At 60.4% G+C, this 19340-nt stretch overlaps 6 protein-coding genes across 6 annotated transcripts; 2 read left to right on the forward strand and 4 right to left on the reverse strand.

Annotated features, from left to right (window-relative positions):
- Nucleotides 1-133: 133 nt before the first annotated feature.
- On the reverse strand, nucleotides 134-1687 carry COLE_04283 (uncharacterized protein; the record flags this gene model as incomplete). Its single annotated transcript, XM_018424157.2, has 3 exons — nucleotides 134-1033; nucleotides 1233-1476; nucleotides 1638-1687. The coding sequence occupies 3 exons, from the start codon at nucleotides 1685-1687 to the stop codon at nucleotides 134-136; spliced, it is 1194 nt and encodes a 397-aa protein (XP_018276316.1).
- Nucleotides 1688-5321: 3634 nt separating this feature from the next.
- On the forward strand, nucleotides 5322-8135 carry COLE_04284 (uncharacterized protein; the record flags this gene model as incomplete). The annotated part of the gene is made up of 6 exons (XM_018426931.2): nucleotides 5322-5526; nucleotides 5570-6084; nucleotides 6124-6251; nucleotides 6291-6866; nucleotides 6902-7155; nucleotides 7471-8135. The coding sequence occupies 6 exons, from the start codon at nucleotides 5322-5324 to the stop codon at nucleotides 8133-8135; spliced, it is 2343 nt and encodes a 780-aa protein (XP_018276317.1).
- Nucleotides 8136-8234: 99 nt separating this feature from the next.
- On the reverse strand, nucleotides 8235-9777 carry COLE_04285 (uncharacterized protein; the record flags this gene model as incomplete). The annotated part of the gene is made up of 6 exons (XM_018424158.2): nucleotides 8235-8475; nucleotides 8527-8973; nucleotides 9067-9151; nucleotides 9272-9451; nucleotides 9689-9718; nucleotides 9750-9777. 6 exons carry the CDS (start codon nucleotides 9775-9777, stop codon nucleotides 8235-8237), a joined length of 1011 nt encoding a protein of 336 aa, XP_018276318.1.
- A 394-nt stretch (nucleotides 9778-10171) lies between these two features.
- On the reverse strand, nucleotides 10172-13959 carry COLE_04286 (uncharacterized protein; the record flags this gene model as incomplete). The annotated part of the gene is made up of 8 exons (XM_018420970.2): nucleotides 10172-10915; nucleotides 10952-11104; nucleotides 11141-12427; nucleotides 12466-12911; nucleotides 12947-13339; nucleotides 13403-13506; nucleotides 13555-13688; nucleotides 13810-13959. The coding sequence occupies 8 exons, from the start codon at nucleotides 13957-13959 to the stop codon at nucleotides 10172-10174; spliced, it is 3411 nt and encodes a 1136-aa protein (XP_018276319.1).
- A 500-nt stretch (nucleotides 13960-14459) lies between these two features.
- On the forward strand, nucleotides 14460-16083 carry COLE_04287 (uncharacterized protein; the record flags this gene model as incomplete). Its single annotated transcript, XM_018425835.1, has 4 exons — nucleotides 14460-14544; nucleotides 14580-14653; nucleotides 14689-14924; nucleotides 14961-16083. 4 exons carry the CDS (start codon nucleotides 14460-14462, stop codon nucleotides 16081-16083), a joined length of 1518 nt encoding a protein of 505 aa, XP_018276320.1.
- A 113-nt stretch (nucleotides 16084-16196) lies between these two features.
- COLE_04288 (uncharacterized protein) lies at nucleotides 16197-18821 on the reverse strand (the record flags this gene model as incomplete). Its single annotated transcript, XM_018424159.2, has 7 exons — nucleotides 16197-16247; nucleotides 16288-17602; nucleotides 17635-18063; nucleotides 18098-18369; nucleotides 18402-18485; nucleotides 18521-18603; nucleotides 18635-18821. 7 exons carry the CDS (start codon nucleotides 18819-18821, stop codon nucleotides 16197-16199), a joined length of 2421 nt encoding a protein of 806 aa, XP_018276321.1.
- Between the last annotated feature and the right edge of the window lie 519 nt (nucleotides 18822-19340).

Raw genomic sequence — 19340 nt, forward strand, 5'->3', positions numbered from 1 at the left:
CCACAGATCTACAGCTCTACAGAGCTGCCGAGCACGAGTCTGTTCCGCTGTCCACCACACATCCCGCTCTCCACGTGGCCGTGTTCTACCCATCCACACCCTATGCATGATCTAGCAGGCTGATTAAAAGGTATTACGCGAGCGTCTTAGGGATGCCCTCGGCGTTGAGGAGCGACTCGGCGTCATCGAGGCGGCGCGGCCCATCGCCGACCTGGGTGTGGATGAGCTGCTTGACGGCGCCCTTCTCCCATCCGCCGTGGACGACGCTCTCGTCAAAGCCGGCGGGCAGCGGCGCCTTCTCAACCTGGAAGGGGTTGGCGAACGCGTTCGCCTGGGGGAAGTACTTGTCGACCGCAGCGATGACGGCGGGCATGTTGGCGGCGGGGGCGTAAATGACGGCGTTGGGTCCCGCGTCAAAAGTGTACGCTGCGAGCAAGCCGTTACCCGCGGCCTCGGACGCGCGGTTCAGCTCCTGCACGAGCGCGATGATCGCGCGGCTCACGTCGTTGAGGTAGAAGATGGGTGGCGTCGTGTCGAGGCACACGGCGTGGAACTGGTTGCTGTCGGCCATGGTGATGCGCGCGAACTCGTCAAAGTCGCGCGCCTCGATCGCGCGCGAGATGTCCAACATGCGCTTCGGCACCACCCGCAGCCGCTCCTGCAGCAGCGGCGACGTCTCCACCGTCGCCTGCATGCCGGCGGTGGACGACGTGCCCTTCTTCGCGTCCGACACGACACAGATCAGCGCTTGCAGCTCCGGCCAGTGCTCGCGCGGCGCGACTTCCTCGGCCAGCGAGTCCGTGCCGTCCTTCGCGTGGCCTTCGCGCCACGCCACGAAGCCGCCGAAGAGCGAGCGGCAGGCGGAGCCCGAGCCCTGCCGCGCAATCCGCGAGAGGTCGGAGCGCGACTGCGGGAGCTCATAGAGCGCCGCGAGGGAGGCGACGAGCGCCGCAAGGCCCGAGGCAGACGAGGCGAGGCCCGCGGCCGTCGGGAAGTTGTTGTACGACGCGATGTGGAGCTTGAGCGCGGCGATCTGGGGTTAGGATGGATTGGGCCAGGGGCGGGGTGGGTGGGGTTGAGCTGGGGCCATGGCACGAGCGGAGGGGCTCTGCTGACGCGACGCGACGAAATGCGCACCCGGACCGTACGCGCCACATGTAAGTCCAGCAGTCCAGCAGCCCAGCAGCTACCAGTGCAGCTTCCACGCGACCACCAGTCCCGCTCACGCTCACCTTCGGCAGGTTGGGGTGCTTGGCCTCCTCTTCGGCGCGCCATGCGCGCAGCTCCTTGATGCACGTGTGAAGGCGGCCGCCCTCCTTGATCACCTCCTCCTTGCCGTTAAGCCAGAGCCGGTCTTTGGTGAAGCTCGCGTCGGCGCGCGACGTCGTCGTGCTGCGAAGGTGGTCCTGGTCGAGCGTAACCGACAGCGACGAGTTGGTCGGCAGGATGAGCTTGGTGTCGCGCTTGCCCCAGTACCTGGGGTTAGCTGGAGACGGAAAGGGGGCAGGAGAGTGAGCGTTCTAGGGCGGCGCTGGTAGTTCGAGCTGGTCAAGAGCCCATGAGCCGACGACAAAGTCCAGCGAGCTTGGCGCGGCGCATTCACGCGTCCCCGCGCACCGGAGACCAGATAAACCCACTTGATGACGGCAATGTTGACGGGCGCCGAGGCGGTGGCTTCGTAGACCATGGCTGCGAAAGATGCGGGGGAGGAGGAGAGAGGAGGGGATGAGCGAAGCTGAGGAGAATGAGAATCAAGGATGCACCAGGAGGATGCCGGCAAAAGCGCGTCGAATATGTCGTCCCATTCCAGCAGCACCCCCAGTGCTCAAGGCCATGTCACGTGGCACACACGTTTGTTTTCGGTCTAGAGGCTCATATTCCGCTTCGCATACTGGCATATCGTCTCCGTCATTGTGACACGATAGAAAGATAATCTCGGCCTTGACTGTGACTTGGAGATTAGAGCGGAACTCTCCACTAGCTCTGGCTTGATGTATCAGCCGCCTGAAGCGTCACTCAGTACTCCGAGAGTATCTATGTGGTCGCCGTCTGGCTCTGCAGCGAGGCCTACGCGCCCGTCGCGTTGTCGCTCACAATCCCGTCGGCGGCGGGGGCTGACTCGCACTTTCGCACTTGTAACTACTCCAGACTTTGTTAACACAGACATCGTGGGAGCCTCCCCCAAGCCGTATTTCGGACTTGTCACCTCCTCTGCCCCACTTGACGCGACCTCTTACGTGTTGGGACTCCAGTGCCCTGCCATCTTTCCTGCCACATGGACTGTCGAACATCGGCAAAGAATGCGGCTCGGACAGAAGTAACCTCGAAGTCAGGAGACGCGGCATGGCAGAGCTGAGCCGTTCAGCCGCGAAGATGAGCAGCGCCGCGCGATGTCCAGATGCGGCAGGCGGATTGTCCAGCGTCCTGAGGCCAAAGTTTATTCTTGTGCAGGCGTCGGTGCGGATCTCGAGTAGGATGGGGACGTCGGCAGGCTTGTTGGCTTGGAGAGCGCTCTGTGAACGTGCGGTGTTCTGGGCCTTCGGTGGCGTGTCACGCGAAGCATGTGGAGCGCTGATTCACGTCGCTCACATGGAGCCGGTAATGAGGAGCAAGACATGCGGATGTGGAGCTGGTACACACGCGATTTGGGCAGAGAGCTTTACAATGTCTGCGAATGCTCAAGACTGAGCTCTATTGGGGAGGAGGACTAGAGTGTCGAGTGCGACGATGGTTCTGATAGTCCTGTGTAACGACATTGCGTTGTTGGCAGAGCCGACGGCGCAGAATCCTGGAGCACAATGAGAGGTGACATGGCTTGCTTGATGAAAGCTTCTGTCACAGTCGGATGCCGGCAAGTGACAATCCGTTGCCCGAGAGGAGACACGTGTCATGAGGTGAATGATGACCGTGAGCTCGTGAGCTTGAGAACTCGTAAGCATTGAGCACATGAGCCCATCAGCACACCCGCCACGTCCCGACTGAAACACTGCAAGGCACCTTTACACCTTAACGTGTCAGCCCATGCAGCCCACCAGACTGCGATGGTGGCGCCGCCCGCGTGCAGGTCGCGCCAGGTATGTGGGACATGAGAGAACGCCACTCACTGGCGATCTAGGTTGCGTCCCGGATTGGAGGTTAAAAGTTGTGGAAGAAAAGACCCCTTCCTTACCGGAAGTATGGGTCTCCCGCCTTCATTCGGGTGAACTCAAACATACTGCAGTTCGTTTCACCCTCTTCAGGTGACAAAAGTGCAGAGTGTGAGCCAAGGACGGAGCGCACGCCGCAATGGCGACGCGACGCTGTTAGCTCCCAAATTCAGTCGGGTCCCGGATCCGAAAACACGGCCGCAGACGACCATCGCAACATCGAGGCCTCATCTCGGCGTCACCCGCGGCGAGAGATCGAGCAATCGACAGCGAAATCACTCCGGTCACGGTCGTTCTCAAGGGAGCTTGAAGACGTCGGTCCCGAGCCTTCCAGATGCAGATGTCGTCGTACTCCCCATTTTTCGGCTAGTTTTTGCATCCTGCAAGGCACGTCACGGCACACGATAGCCCTGATGCCAATAGAAAAAATCGGGCGGCCGAGACAAGTCGACGTTCATGACCAGAAATTACTGGCTGACCATGGCTGAAAATGTCTGGGCACTTATCACTTTCGGTGCAGCTGTCCGCGCTGGTTGGCTGGGCTTTGCGGGGTCTTGGGAGATGGGGGCCCGTGCAACGCGTGCTGACCCTATTGCAAGGTATGGAGCTAGCCCACTTTGGTGGCCCTCATCCTCGGTCGCGCAATCGAGCCGGCCGCCCTCGGTCGCACCCGGTGCCGGACACCTGAAACTTGCCGCCCGCGGCGTCGCATTCGTCACGTCGTAGGTTGCTCGCACGACTTGGAGGGCGAGAGCGGGGCGTGAGGGCGTTGCCAGCTGCCAAGCCATGTTGGCCAAGCTTACCAGCTTGTCAGCTTGCAAGGTCGCAAGCTCGGCGCCAGGAGGGGTAAGCACGCCAAAGAGAGAGAGGCGCAAGAGCACGGGCGGATGGCGTACGCGCTGCTCTTACTTCCGGCGGTCGGTGCGATATTCCCCCCTCACCAGCTGCGCCCGTCACCCTCACCATCGACCCCAATCAAAGGCTGCGCCGAGCCTCGCTTCGCTTCGTGAAAGATGAGGCCTTGCGCGCGAGCTCAAAGAACCTAGAGGCCAGAGCCCAGAGAGGGAACTGTGAACTGTTCGGAGGTCTTCTCTTCTGCTCTTCTACTTAGCCGCCCATAGCTTCTGAAGCTCGTGTTGCGACAGGCCGTCAGGGCAGAACAGAGGACGAGGTTCAGCAGTGGAAGCCTAGTCCCGCGGACGCGCGACGGCATCTCGTTCGCGAGAGACCGCGTACTACGGCATACGGCGTCTTGGCCAACGTCAACCCCAATCCGATCCCATCTCATCCCGACCCCCACCGGGCCCTCGTCAGCCGGTCGCATCAGAGGCGCTGATGCGCGATGGCCCCATACTGTCTCCGCATGCCCGCCACCAGGTTGGAAGGGGCATTTGGAGAGCGCCACCGTGTATGAGAATGGTAGGAGTAGTAGGAGGAATATAGGCGTGGTTAGGAATGGGATGGGAGATGGGGAGGACGAGCGAGGAGCGCGAGGAGCGCAAGCAGAGCGAGGAGCGCAAGCAGAGCAAGGAGAGCGCGAGAAAGTAGTAGACTTCGAGACACTCGGGCCTGCGTGCGGTTGGATGGGATCTCGCGGATAGCAGAAAAGGGTTGGGCAACGAGCACGGTCGCGCGCCACGAACGCCATCATATCCTGCATATCCTGCAGTATCCCCCCCCCCCCCCCCCCCCCCACGCCCCCCCACCCTCGGTCCATCCCAACTTTTGCACCCTCCGCCGCCACTCACTGTTGTCTTGTGCTCGTTGGCCGGCATATCTGCGTGCCAAGGTCGGCCACTGCCACTGCCACGACAATCAGAGTGGGTTTAGCAGTCGCTGTCGCAGAAGACGAGGTCGCGATTGATCTGGCGTTTGCGGGTACCTTTTGTTCTACTTTGCTTTCCAACCGACGCGCGTCAAACTGGCCGTCTTTGGAGTCTCAACGTCGGATCTTTCGAGTCTTTGAGTAAAAGCAACGATCCGTCCATCACCTCCACTCTGTCAGTCCGCCCAGTCCGCCCCCCCCCCCCCCCTCCTCACTATCCGCACCGAGGTACCGATCGATCATTCTTCTCCTCCTCTCCTCCTCCCTCCCTCTCCTCTCCTCTCCATCCGCAATCCAGACATCCATTCTCCTCATCCACTTCCATCCCACAACGCTCCCCCGGTCCGACGATGGACGACCTCGTCGCCGCCCGGTACTCTCATATCCCTGACCGTGGCAAGTACGCCTCCCTCTCCATCGTCCGTCGCGAGCTCAAGCACGTCTCCGACGCGCCCCCAACATCTCTCCATCCTCTCGAGCGTAAAGGCTACCTAGAGGCCATTCTAGGTGATCTCGACCCAAATGGCGGCGCTTGGATAACCTGGCCAGAAGACGGTGAGTGCGGATATACCATATTTGAACGCTGCTGACCCCCGAGTCCACCTCCTCGCTCTCAACGCAGTCAAAGTGTTGGGCCGGAACCCGGTTGGAAGCAAGGATGTACTGATCCAGCCGGACCACCTCGCTACGTTGGTGTTCCACACCTCCCTCCCGGCTCAGATGCCGGGAGTGATGCCGCTGAGCCCTGTCGCGAGCTCCGCCGCCAGCTCGAACAGTCACAGCAACTCGTTCGGCATGGGCATGGCGCCCCCTGTCAGCTCCCGCTCCATACAGGATGGCCGCGCCGTGCCCCCTCCCCCGACCAGTCGGCCGGCGTTAGAGGCACTGAGGGCGCTTGCCAACTCGCTTACGCTCCATCCGCCGGCGCGCTCCCGCGTCTCACGCTTGGGAGTCGGCGAGGCCGTTGCTCGGGCCCTTCACGATGAGATCCAGCCCGACCGCCTGTTCCTTTTGTGCCGTGTGGCCTTCCTCGTCACTCTCAGCGGCTCAGGCGCTGTCGCAGCGGTTCGCGCGATGGTCGAGGAGGAGGGGATTGTTCCTCGTCTCGTTCACGTGAGCCACCCCCTACTCCGGCGGTAGCGCTGACCGTAGCATCTCAACAACACGCCGCCTATCGAGGCCAACTACGACAATGTCACGGAGCTGCTCAAGCTTATCACCAATGTGCTCAGCCACTATCCGCGGGGTCCGCGCGGCAGCTTGGATCCGCGTCTCGTACCGTGGGTGCTTCTTTACTGTGCCTGTGACTAACGGCCAAGGTTGCACTACCCCGTCCTCGCTTGCATTTACCAGCTCGACATGCGCGAGCTGCGGCCTCCCCTGAGCACGGCGCTCAGTGCTCTCGTTTACATCCCCTTCGACTCTTCAAATCTCTCGATATGGTACTCGGTCCCTGGCGCACACCCGGCCGCCGGTGGGGTCGGGCTTACGCCCTTTCGTTCTGCCTCTTCGAGACCGAGCACCGCGAGCAGCAGCAACTCGGGGAACAGCTCGCCCGAGGAAAAGAAGAAGAGAGGGTTGTTTAGCAAGAAGCGGCGCGACTCAAATGCGAACAAGCCGAAGGAACATCTCACTGTGCCGGAGCGGAGAGAATCCGCAATCGCGCTTGGAGCAGAGGATGCGCCACGCTACATGGACATCGGCAAGCTGCCTCGCCGCATCATCGACTGCCTGAATGTCTACATTGAACTCAACCTCCCAGGTAACGCGCAGCCGGCGTCAGATCTCCAGCTCGACGACGCCCTTTCGCCCGTGCTCATGCTGGCGACACACGCCGCCACTGGGTCGGAGGAAATGCGCCATTACTTCCGCGGCTCACTACTGCCTCCTGACCTGTAAGCTGCTGAGTGCGATTTCCGACTGACATCAGTGACCGCTCTCCTGCAGCGGGGCCGCTTGAATCGCGGCCAGGATTGCTGGGCACGCTGCTTCGCCTTCTCGATAGCACAGCGCATGTTCAGACGCGGGATACGGCAGGAGAGTTTCTCTTTGCCCTGGCTGGCCTCGAACCAGCCAAGCTTTGCGACGACGTTGGCTATGGTAACGTTGCCGGCTTCCTCTTCCGCAAAGGCGTCAGCGGGCCCCCGAAAGCCCACCTTGCTGCCCTCGACGACGCAGGCGAGGGTGTCTTACCCATCGCTGAGGCCCCTCCCATGCCGCACCAGAATGGGTCGAGCAGATCCGCAGCTCACAACGGGATTCATCACGGCGGTCACAGCGGGGCCCACCCTGCCCCCCACCCCGGAGCTCACGCCGAGGCTCAAATGGCTGCCCATCCTTTCGCATTGGGTGGTGGTGGCAGACGGCCTAGTTATCCACCCAACGCACCAGGGACGCGCTCCTCACCCAGCCCGTCAGTCCAGCCGCAGCAATGGACGTCATCACCCCGCGCGACCCCGGTACCACACCACCCGTGGGCCAGCCCCCCGCTCACGCAAGGCCCCGTCTCTGCCCGCGCACCCGTGGCTACGGAGCCTTCATTGTCGGGGCATCACCGGGAGCAGTCGCGTCCCAACTCGCATCGCACCAACTCACACACCCCGACCCACCGTTCGTCTCCCCAGCCGCAGCCTCCCTCGGCTCGGCAGCTTCCTCCCCAGTCGCCCACCCAGCTTCCCTACACGCAGCCCCTCTACGCTCAGCCGTTGCCAGTGCCGTCCAGGCCCGCGCCGGCTCCTCCCGGGCCGCCCCCAATGGCGCCGCCCCCACCCCCGCCACCGCACGGCCCCCTTCCTCCCCCACCCGGGCCGCCCCCTCCCCACCCGGAGCGGAATGTTATTACGGGTCTGCACCGCGAGGCAGATGGCCCATCACCCTTTGCGGGGATGAGTGAGGCTGAACGCGACCGCGAGGCGGACAAGTTGTTCCACCTTTTCCAGCGGCTGGAGACCAACCCCATCCTCAAGGCGGGCGCGCCTACCCCAGATGGGGGGCATCGCTCGCTGCGCGAGGAGATGAGTGCGCGTGTTGCGATGGGCGATGGCGATGCGTGGGAGCGAGCCGACGCCGAGCGCGAGCGTCTCGCCCGACTGGCAGAGGACGAGGCGGACGAGCGCGAGGCTCTTGCTGAGATGGCGCGCTACCGCCAGCGACGGGCCAGGTAGACGAGAGACGGAGTTACGATCAGTTGCTATCATATGTCTATATTCTTATGTCTTGGGTTAACGATGTAGACGTCCATGCATATCTATAACGCTCTATTATTAGAGACCCTTGTTGAAGTAAATCTTGCCCGGGACGTCGTGGAAGCGCTCCTCGAGCTTGTCGCCGGTGGTGCTGGCGCGCTGGGGAAAATATGCGATAGCGGGGGGCAGGAAGCCACCGAGACACAGGCCGATGAGGGTGAGCTGGGTGAGGGTTGCGCCCGTCTTGCCGCGGGGGCCGGAGAAGACGCCGCGGCGCTCGAGAAGCGTCATGACGACGGGGGGAATGATGAGGGTGGGCCTGGTGTGAGCTAGTCGGTTGACGAACCTCTTCTCTCGCAAAACAACTCACATGTTAGTAAGGACACGGCTCGCAGCGCTCTGCATGACGGCCATCTGCCCGGCCTTGGGGCTGAACCCGAGGTCCTTCTTCTCCTCCTCCTCACCGCGCTTCTCGAGCTGGAACACGTCCACGCCATCCCGCATCTCCTTCCACCGGATACACGAGATGTTGACGATACCGGCGGACGCGACGCTGACGAACGGCACAAGGCGGCCGAGGAGGGCGCGCGTGCCCACGCTGAGCGGGAGGCGGGGGACGGCGCGCGTCAGCCCCACGGCGAGGAGGACGGACGTCGCGGTCGCGGCCACGTAGGCCGTGCCGAGCTCGGCGGGGGTCATTTCAATGGACTTGTTCGCGTTCGCGTGGTTCACCGCCACGTTGAGCGTCTGGTTCGCCCACTGCCAGAAAATCACGGCTTTCAGCGAGGGGTTCGGCATCAGCATGCCGGCGCAGATGCTGCGGTGAGTGAGCGGGCGCGGGGTGACGGCGAGTGCGGCAGGGGTGGGGGGAGGGGGATAACAGAGGGAGAACGGGGCAGAGGAAACGCACAGCAGGTTGGTCGGAACAAATGCCGACATGCGGAAGGGGAGGGTGACGGGCTTGCCAGTGTCGGGGTGGATGGACGAGTTGACGACTGGTGTGAGCGAGCGAAGGGAGCGCGCCGAGTAACGCGGAGCAAGGCGGCGGGACCGAGTGCAGCAATGCATCGGTGAGGGTGGTGAGAGCCAGCCGGAAGGCTATTGCCACAACTCACGCTGCTTGGCATTGTCGTACACCTCCTTCGTGGCGCGGTCGACCCAGAGACCTGCCTTGCCCGCCGCCTTGATCCGCTCATCGTAGTACTTGACATCACGGACGGCCTGGTCCAGCTGCGCAGAGCTGGCGAGGAGGGTGAGGGGCGATGTGGTGCTGTAGAAGTAGGCGAGGCGGCCGCCTGCGGTTAGTGTGGGGCTCAGGGGGTGAGGCTGAAGTGGGTTGAAAGGAGTAGAGCGAGAAGAGTTAAGAGGACACGCAAGGGGAAAGGACCGAAGAGGATGTCAAGGGGCATAAGAAGAGTGCAGACGCGTAGAAAGAGTGGGCGTGCGCTTCTATTCAGCAGCACATGCTGGCGCGCGGCTGCTGCACAACGCCCGGACTGCCCCCCGCCCTCGAAACTTCGCCCGCGACTCACCGTACGTCGACAGGTCGTACTTTGGCTTTGCTGAGGTCAGCTACGTCGTGCCACAGCTCACAGATGTCGTACAGCTCCTTGTCGGCCATTTTATGCAGTGAGCAGAGGGTGGTGAGTGGTGAGTAGTAGTGGTGAGTGACGCACAAACCCAGTCGAAATCGACTCATGTCAACACTTTGCGCGGATTAACCTCGGTTGATCCCGGCAAAGATCCAGCCGCAGATAGGGGCGGCCGGATGTTTCGAAGCATATCTGTGCGGATCATCGCCGACTCGCCAGCTCTCCACTCCCCATTAACACAACCCTAACGCAGCGTAGTACGCTATGCATGATGATGTCGACGACCGACAATGCTGCAACTATAAACACGCAGCGCTAATTGTGATGCGATGAGACATGGATGGATGATGATATGCTACTCGGGCCGAGAAGTTCGGGTCGTGATGCGAGTGGTGGTAAGGTAATGATGGGAGAATTAGTATGCTACGAGCGCATGGCTTTGATGAACTCGGCGTACGTCTTGCGGAAGTCCTTGGCGGGTTGCGTGCGTAGACGCTCGATAAGCTGCTGCGCCATGCCCGGCGGGCAGCCGATTTTGGGCAGCATGTCGCCAAGAAGGAAGTCTATGCCCTCCTGGCCGCGCGCCGTGACAACATTGCGAAGAACGCCCGCCATCTCGTGGAGAACGGGCAGGCCCTGCTTGACGTTGAACTTGGGATCGGCTGACACGGTGAAGACAGTTGGGACGAGGCGTTGGTAGATGAACATCTCGTACCCTGGAAGGGCCATCGCCGCACGATCCTCCTTGGAGATGGCATGCTGGTTGGTGGCGCTGGCAAGGCCAGCCGCTACCTTCTGGCTTTGCATCGACATTGCCGTGTCAGCAAAGACCGAGGGCTTGGACGCTGCGGTGGCCGACGTCCCCCAAGCAATGACCGACTTGCCAAAGAATGCGAAAGCCAGTCGCTGCGACATCATGTCTGAGCTGTCCTCGCTCATGTTCATGAGCGACTGGAGCACGTTTTCGAACTGAGGCTTATTACGGTCCGAGATAAAGACACCCTCAAGATTGGCGTTCATGAGCGCCGTGAAGAAGCCGAGGTACGCCTCCTGTAGGCGACGGTGGGTGATGGCCTCGTCTGTGCCATTGATCTCCTTCTTGAGGACGTCGAAAATGCTGGATAGAAGGGGTAGTAGGAGCATGTCCATCGTCTCGAAAGTGTTTTTCTGATGTCAGCTGAGGTCATCGATAAGACCGCTTACCTTGAGACGGTGCATGAGGAGAGAAAGGAATATGAGGAAGTCAACGAGCTCGGCCGACCCGTACTCGGTGACAACGGAGTTGACAAACCTCGGGACCAGCTCGGCGACGCTAGACCCGATTGCGCTCACGAACTGCGAGAATGCAAAACGAGCCTGGAATGTCAGCACCCAATTCGAAATGTCACTCACAGAGTCCCGGACGACGCGCTGGGTCTTCATCACCTCGAGGGCCTCAAGTAGTGCCTCCGTCATCTGCTTGAAAGGCTGCCTGTACGGCTGCGCCTCCAGCTGGTCGTCAGATACTGCCGGGAAACCCTTTGCGAAGTGCCCGAGAGCCATGAGGTGGTGATGGACGTGAAGAACGGCCATCTGGTCCTGCGGGTTGCGCTTGTACTGGTCAAGACCAGCGCCTACACCCGCCATGAGAGGGCCAGCAATAGCGGCGAGGAACCCCATCTGACTTTGCGGATCAGACTTGGTCAGATAAACGAGCATGCCCGAGGCCTCGAAGAGGTGAAGTTGGTCCTGGAAGTAGCTTTTGCCTGTGGTGGCCTTAAGAAGCGGATCATCGTCCGGAGTGTCAGCTTGCGGAAGCTTCGGATGGATTTGAAGCATCTCCCTGAGACTGTCAAGGATGATAGGAATCATTGCCTTGTCCATCTCAATCTTGCACTCCTTGATGAACCGCGCGAGGAGGTAGAACGACCGGCGACGGACGCCCTCGTCCTCATTGCGAATGCCGCGGGTATCCAGAAGGGCCTCGAACATGGGCTGGATTGCTCCCTTCTTGACTTTCCAAAAGTCGACGTAGCGGACCCCAATTTCGAAGTACATTAGCGGGACACTAGGGTGGGGGTACGAGGCGAGATCCGAGGTCATGCTGAGAGTGAGGAGGCGACCGAGCGGCGTGAGGGGGTACTGCTCGTAGTCTATCTTTGTGTTCGAGTCCAGGAAGGCGATATCAGGCGGAGCTCCGCCGGTTGGAGTCGACTGGCCGGAGGAGCGTGCCATCTTGACAGCCGTCCTCGAGAGGAGCTCAGGAGGAAGCTCGTAAAAGGCCGCACGCGAGTTGCTCTTCGCAATTTCCCCAAATGTAAAGACCAGGAAAGCAGCAAGCTCCGCCTGCTGCCATGTCACAGCGGAGGCGCCTTGAGCCGAGAGGCGCTCCAAGATGTTAACGACAATGCTAGCTACGACCTCGGTGTGAAGTGACTTGTCGATCGATGCAATGTGGTCGATGACGCTGCGGAAACTGCGGCGCATCGCGCAGAACGCCTCCACACCCTCGTCGGTTTCCGTCTCGTCCTGAACGACCTCCCACTCAGCGTCCTCGGGCCACTCGAGCTGACGAACGACCACTTCAAGCACAGAGAGAAGAAAGTCGCGTTTGCCAGGGGGAAGTGGAACGGGGGGGGGAGGAGGGGCCATCGTACGGCCGTTGGATGGGGTAGCTGGAGGCTTAACGTATTTTTTGAACTGGAGGCGTCAGTAGCCGCACCGGCGGAGCAACATACCGTACGCAACAAGTCCGACACAAAGGGCGAGACTGCCGTGGGAACCTCGGGATGCCTGTCGCTGAGGAAGCGTAGGATGAGAGGAATGGAAGCAGAGAGCATATTGTCTGCCTCGTTACGGATTTGCTCGGAGGCATTATCCAGCTCAGTGAGCTTGATGAGCTCCGTACCGTAAACCTGGAGCACACTGGCGAGAGATGCGCGAAAGAGGACCATGCCGTGATCCTCCTTCGAGCTGGTCTGGGCTTCCAGCGGGTCCAGCACGGAGAGGATGTCGAGGACCTTGAGGACCTGCAACTTCTCTGCAGGATCGCGCATACCCTTGGCAGTAAAGGTTCTAATGATACCCGCCGCCTGGGTACGTAGCGACGTAATGTTCTGCTGTAGAACCTGGTGATAAAACCCTAGGGTTTCGGGCGTGAGAGCCACTGCAAGGTCCACCCAAGCTGCTGTTAGCTAACGTTTCCTTTCAGAGGCTCACGGGTCCACGCTCCAAGAGCCTTGAGCGCAAGCTGCGTCACTTCGAGCCACTGCTTGTCACCGCTGCGGCACAGCTCCAGACCCTTGGTCGCCAGCGCGAGAAGACTGTTAACCGCGAGTTGCTCATCACCGCTCGTGCGGATACCGTCGCGAATGAGGCCATCGCGCTGCTGACGTGCGGGTGAGTGAGGGCGGGCGCTGCGCATGACGGTGTCGTGGATTTCCTGGGCAATCTCGATGAGGAGATGGACGGCTAGTAGAGAGGGGTTGAGACTCTTGGTCGAGTTGGAAGGGACGAGGAGGTCGATGAAGGGATGAAGGAAAGTGGGAATGGTGTTGGGGTAGACATTGAGAAAGAGGTGCGCAATGGTGAACGCGAGCTTGTTGCGAAGGACTGTGCGGATCGTCAGCTCCAGGTCGTGACCGGGGCCACTGCGTCGGCGTTACCCGTACTCACACGACTGGCCGCCTTCACAAGAACCCTCTATGTACTCGGCGCGCACAAAGTCGACGATTGCCTCGTACATGGCCTTCTGCGAGTCGACGGACATGGCCTCGGGCCTGCTGGTCAGTATGGTGCAGAAATCATGGCCACTCGAATCGTCTCACTTGTTGATCATGGTTGCGTCCACAATCTGCTCGCAAAACATGCGCATGCTGGGATCAAGCTTCTCCTTGCCGTCCGAGCCCGTTGCACCGACGCCAGAAGCGCCGGCGCCTTGCAAATAGAGGGACAAACAGTCCTGCAGCGTTAGCACACGCCACGATAACCGGGAGACGAGGGGCGGGGATGTGTGTGGTCGCGTGCGCCTGTGATTGCCAGCTTGTCTTGCTCTGCCCGCAGTCGAAGAGCTGAACACTCACCTGCCAGGTCTCATCGCATCGCTCCTTGACTTTCTGGAGATAGTCAAGTGCTTGCTGCTTGAGTGCGGGGTCGATGGATGGGTCTGCGGCCGCTGCGATCTGAATCGCCTGGGGAATGTCGGTGAGGTGAGGAGACTGCTGCTGGGCCATGGCGAACAGTGCTTGAAAGCGTGATCACGCTGGTTTTGGGGGATGCTCGTGCCCGATGTCGAGCACGGCAAAGTGTTTTGGTTTTAGGAGAGGAGGGTGGTGGGCAGCGATGCGAGTGGCGATGGGGAGATGAAGAAAGGAGATTGAATGATGGCAGAAGGAGAGTGCGTCGTGCGTCGAGCTGCTCGAGCTGCATCCGTCGAAAAGCTCGAAGCTCTGTGCTGGTGGCCATGCGTCGTGCGCCCAGGCCCTGGATGCTGCAAGCCAGGGACGGATCCAGAATCGCTGCTTGAGCTACAGTGGACGTCACCGCTGTTATAATGCTCATTTCCACGTCATTTGATCACCCCACGTGGGCGGTTATGGCTCGGCGATGCATGCCGCCGCCTCCACCACACGCTTGCTCCGACGACGTGATCCACCGATCCACCACATCCCATTTCTCCTCCTTCCTCTCGCCTAATCGCCTTCTTGTCATCGCACACTCTCGCAAAATCAACATGGGCGCTCTTTTGTCCATCCCCATCTTCGCCGGGATCGGCTCTCTCGGCACCACACTCTGCTCCACATGCGCAGTATTCATGGGTGTGTGGTATCTCGAGTGGCAACTGACGTCTCAGGTGGCACCGCCGCATCGGCGTTCTGCAAGTCGTGCAACTGCAACTCCTCCATTGCGACGCGTGTCGGCTACGGCGTGAGTTCAGTTTCCAGGAACCTCGCTGATGGCAGATCATCTTCGCGATCGCAAGTATGCTCGCGTACATATCGCGAACAGACATGGGCATTAGATGGCTGGAACGCATATCGTGGGACTGGATCAAGATGGACTGCAGCGGGGGCAAGTGCTACGGATTACTTGCCGTTCATCGCTTCGAGTTTGCCCTCACGTTATTCCACTTGATTCTCAGCTTGTTGCTCATCGGCGTACGATCCACCAAAGCCAAGCGGTCGGCGATCCAGAATGGGTGTGTTGATGAGCGAAGGTGACTCACTGACGCCAGGTGGTGGGGACTCAAGCTCGTCGCGTACTTCCTTCTGTGCTTTGTTGCTTTCCTCATCCCCAACGAGTTCTTCATGTTCTATGGCTCGTACATCGTTCCGGTCGGCGCCTGCGTGTTCATCCTCATCGGCCTCGTCCTTCTCGTTGACTTTGCGCACACCTGGTCGGAAACATGCCTCGACAACTGGGAGCGCACCGATTCGAATCTCTGGCAGTTCATCCTTGTCGGCTCAACGTTTGGTTTGTATATCGCCACCATTGCCGTGACCGTGGTCTTGTACGTCTTCTTCTCCGGCTCCGGGTGTGGCCTCAACACTTTCTTCGTGACCGCCAACCTTCTCCTCTGCATTATCGTCACCATTCTCGCCATCTCCGGTCCCGTTCAGGAGGCCAACCCCAAGTCGGGTCTCACACAGGCGGCTATGGTCGCCGCATACTGCACATATCTCACCTCGTCTGCCGTCGTCAACCACACCGACGATGGTCACTGCAACCCCCTCCAGAAGGCAACCAGCGGAACTAAGACGACGACAGTTGTCCTAGGTGCGCTGTTCACTTTCATCGCAATCGCGTACTCCACCACGCGCGCGGCTACACAGTCCAAGGCACTCGTCGGCAAGGGCCACCGCGCCGGCGCGATCCAGCTGCCAGAGGGCGAGGAGGACGGTGAGGTGAGACTGATTACCTCGCAGCCCAAGGGTCGCCGAGACGAGATGCGTTATCAGGCTATCCTCGCGGCCGTCAATGCCGGCTCGCTCCCCGCCTCGGTGCTCGATGAACCAGAAGATGAAGAGGAGGAGATCGAGGCTGCAATGGGCGAGGAGCGTGACGACGAACGATCAGGCACGAAGTACAACTACTCATGGTTCCACATTATCTTCGCCATCGCGTCCATGTATGTCGCCGGCCTCCTCACCGACTGGGCAGTCATCTCGACCTCGCCTGTCGACCATCCAGTGGACCCGATTACCGACCTTGTCACTCGCGCCGAGCCAGATGTTTACATCGGCCGCTCGGAGGCGACAATGTGGATGCGGGTGGTCAGCAGCTGGCTTTGTTATGCGCTGTACGTTTGGAGCCTTGTCGCGCCTCTTGTCATGCCAGACCGGTTCGGCGATGACTAAATGCGTACATCCGTATACTTCTAGAAGTGTATCATGCATCGACGTTGTGAGGGCTGTGTCAACAGTGTGGCTATGGTACAGAATGCTGAAAGGCTGTGTATGTTGTTGGCTGTCTACTCTTGCCCGTATCGCGCCGTCATCTCGGCGAGACGGCGTTCCAGGTTCTGTGATCAGCGCCCTGCCCCGAGAACGCAGGAGGCTCACGTCTACTCCATTCTCCAGCGACTTGTGCCACACCTCGAGCGCCGCCAGGCGAGATCCACCTCCGACGATGCCAGGGTCGCGAGGCGGTACATACGCATCGACGTCAGATGTCGTCCGCGGCTGCTCGCTCGGATCGGCGCCGAGGGCACCATACTTGTGACGAGCTTGTTGGACTGGGTGACGCGGAGCAGCCTTACTGAGCTTGGAGGTCACCGACTTGCGACTCTCCTGAATCGGAACTAGAGGCTGCCGGGAAGACGAGGCTTGCGGTAGCGGCGCATGCGAGATCGACTTGCGGCGCTCCCCGGGACGCGCGGCCTCGACATTCTGCGAGAGCGAAGAGGCCCTGCGGCGCTCTGCTGGATGGCCGAGGTTCTCGAGGATAGGGGGAGACCGCAGCGGCTTGTCCCTCACCTCTGCGGCAGCTGTAAGCTTGGCGAGAAAGGCTGAGTCGCGGAGCCGCCACGACCCGCTGCGCGATGCGGGCTGGCTGCCGTCAAAGCTCGTGCGCGATGCGCCACTGCCTTGTCTGCTATGCCCCGATGTGCGAGAGGAAGGGCGCGACTGCAAGTCGGTGCGCGAGGATGTGCGTGAGAGGGGACGCGGGACGGGGACGCCTGCCTTTGAGGTAAAAGTCGCATTGAGCGTCGTGGTCTCGCGGCTCATTGGTGTTGGGGTGGGTGGCTGCTCCTTGCGCCACATGATGGGCGAAGTAATGGAGGACACCGTCGAGTCTGAGCCGGGGATGGGACGAGTCGAGGCCAGCTTCTTCTTGGCACTTGCCTCTACGCAGCGAAGAAGTTGAGCAAACGCTTGGCGTTCGGCGACATCTCGCGTGCGAGGCAGCGACCGGGGAGCGCTGCGAGGTGCAGTAGGTGGAGTGGCGTGCAGTCCACCTCGAAGGGGCGTAAACATTTGCGTCGCTGGTGGGGCGGATGCTTGGCGAGACGCTCGAGATGCCGCCTCCAGGGTGATCAGTGGCTTGTCCGGCCCGAAGAACTCGGCATGAGGCGCCCACGACCAACCGACCCACCGCAACCATGTCGACTCGGGCACAGCCATGGACATGGACGTTAAGTCAGACGTGGTGGTAAGCCCAGGCGAGTTGAAGAAGTGGTCAAAGGTCCGCTCAGTGATCTCGTCGTACTCGTGGACAAACGATTCGGCTAACGTTCCGAGGTCGATGGGCGCCAGCGCAATTCCCTTCGGCGGGAGACCTGGCTTCCTCGTCCAGTCGATTCCTCGGAAGAATGAATGGCGCTTGATATCGGCACAGTCCGTCGTCCCCAGTCGCACGTCGTTCATGCACAATAGTCCGTTGTTAGTCAACACGAGCGGGCCGCTTACCTGGAGAGAAGGCTTTTGAATTGTGGAGAGAGGCCCTCCGGCAGCCGCAGGTCGCAGCGCATGATCCGCTCGTATGTTGGCCCAATTGTAGGAGCCCAGAACGGCGCTCGCCCGACTCCCATCTCGTACAACGTCGCACCGAGAGACCACCAATCGACGTCAGGTCCGTACCCCGGCGCCGTGATATCGGACGGGCGGGCAGTACGGTCGCCGTCCTCGTCCGAGTCCGACTGAGCCGATTGGGCAGCTTCGACCATAGCATCCTCGGCAAGGCGCAACACCTCGGGCGCAATGTAGTCGGGCGTGCCGACAGGTAGCATGCAGTAGCGGCGGGGCACCTTCCCCCTATTGAGGGGAGCAGCCGAGCCAAAGTCGGTAAGCCACAGTCGACCATCGGGGAGCACGAGGAAATTGTGGGGCTTGATGTCGCTGCGCGTCAGATATTTCGAGCAGATGGACTCACCGGTGTGCGTATCCCCCTTCGTGGACCCACAGGATGGCGTCAACCATTTGTCGGCCCCACCATTGTATTTCAGTCTCGTCCAGTCGACCGGTATCAAGCCCGGGCACCGGCAGCTTCTCGCATATGCGGTCCCAAATGGAGCCGCATGGTGCAAAGTCCGTGACAAGATGGAGAGCATTGGGTGACTGGAAGGCGGTGAGGAGAGCAGGGGCGGGTGATGGTCTCTGCGCCGCTAGAATGTGGACGTGTCGTTCAAAGGGAAGTGCAAGGTTCTGCGTAAGCGGCCATCAGCAAGTCAACTCACGGGTCCGGCGCGAACAGCCATATGCTTCTCAATGGTCTTGAGAGCGTACACTTGCCCATTGAGCTTGCAGCGCACGGCGTCGACCTGGCCTCAGTTCTCGCCGTTTGTGGTTTGCTCACCACTCCAAACTGTCCTTCCCCCACGCGGCCAAGTACTTCAAAGTCATTCTTCTTTAACCGCAGACTGTCGGCATTGGCCAACACTGCGTCAGCGTACCCCAGCCATGTACATACCATCGTTGTCCTGAGGCTTGGCTCGTCGTGAGCTGGTTGACCATCCCCGGAGCAACAGGGCGTCCAGTTTGCATCCTGCCTCATTGCTTTGGCCTGGAACGGCAAAGCCGTCTGCAGGTGGTGGATCTTGACGGTCGAGAAGAGCAGATAAAAGAAGGTGGCGGTGTAGGTAGCTTGGTGGAGCCATGACGGTGGACTTGGGGTTGGCGGGATGGAATGGGTTGTTGTTGTTGATGATGTTGAGAGATGGATTGACGACGATGGGAGAGTCGAGCCGAGCGTGCCGAGGCTTGTCCGAAAGGCAATCGCGTCAAATCATAATTCTGCATTAGGAGCAGAAATAGTACTAATTAAGCAGGGCTAAATAGTATAAATTGCATCAGGAGAGCGGAATAAGGGTATCAGGGTTCGGTCGGAATTGGTGGCAAATGACGTTTTGCCTGCCGGAACCGAAAGGTTTCGTAGTGGGACTCCATCGGCCGTACCATGCGGGCCATCTCTTGCATCTCTTTCATCTCTTCCGTCTCCAGGAATACTCTTGTACTCTTCACTTCTTTCTCGTTCTCTCAGCTTCAAAAAGGTTGTCTATTCGCACATACCTTCCGTGTCAATCTTGACTCGGCCTCGCGGACGACTCGAGACGCCAATCACATTGCCCTCCCTCCGCGTCCTCGCGGCCCCAGCGCGCGCTACGCGTCCATCTTTA

The sequence above is a fragment of the Cutaneotrichosporon oleaginosum genome, assembly GCF_008065305.1.
Source record: "Cutaneotrichosporon oleaginosum strain ATCC 20508 chromosome Unknown ATCC20508_contig03, whole genome shotgun sequence".
NCBI lineage: Eukaryota > Fungi > Basidiomycota > Tremellomycetes > Trichosporonales > Trichosporonaceae > Cutaneotrichosporon > Cutaneotrichosporon oleaginosum.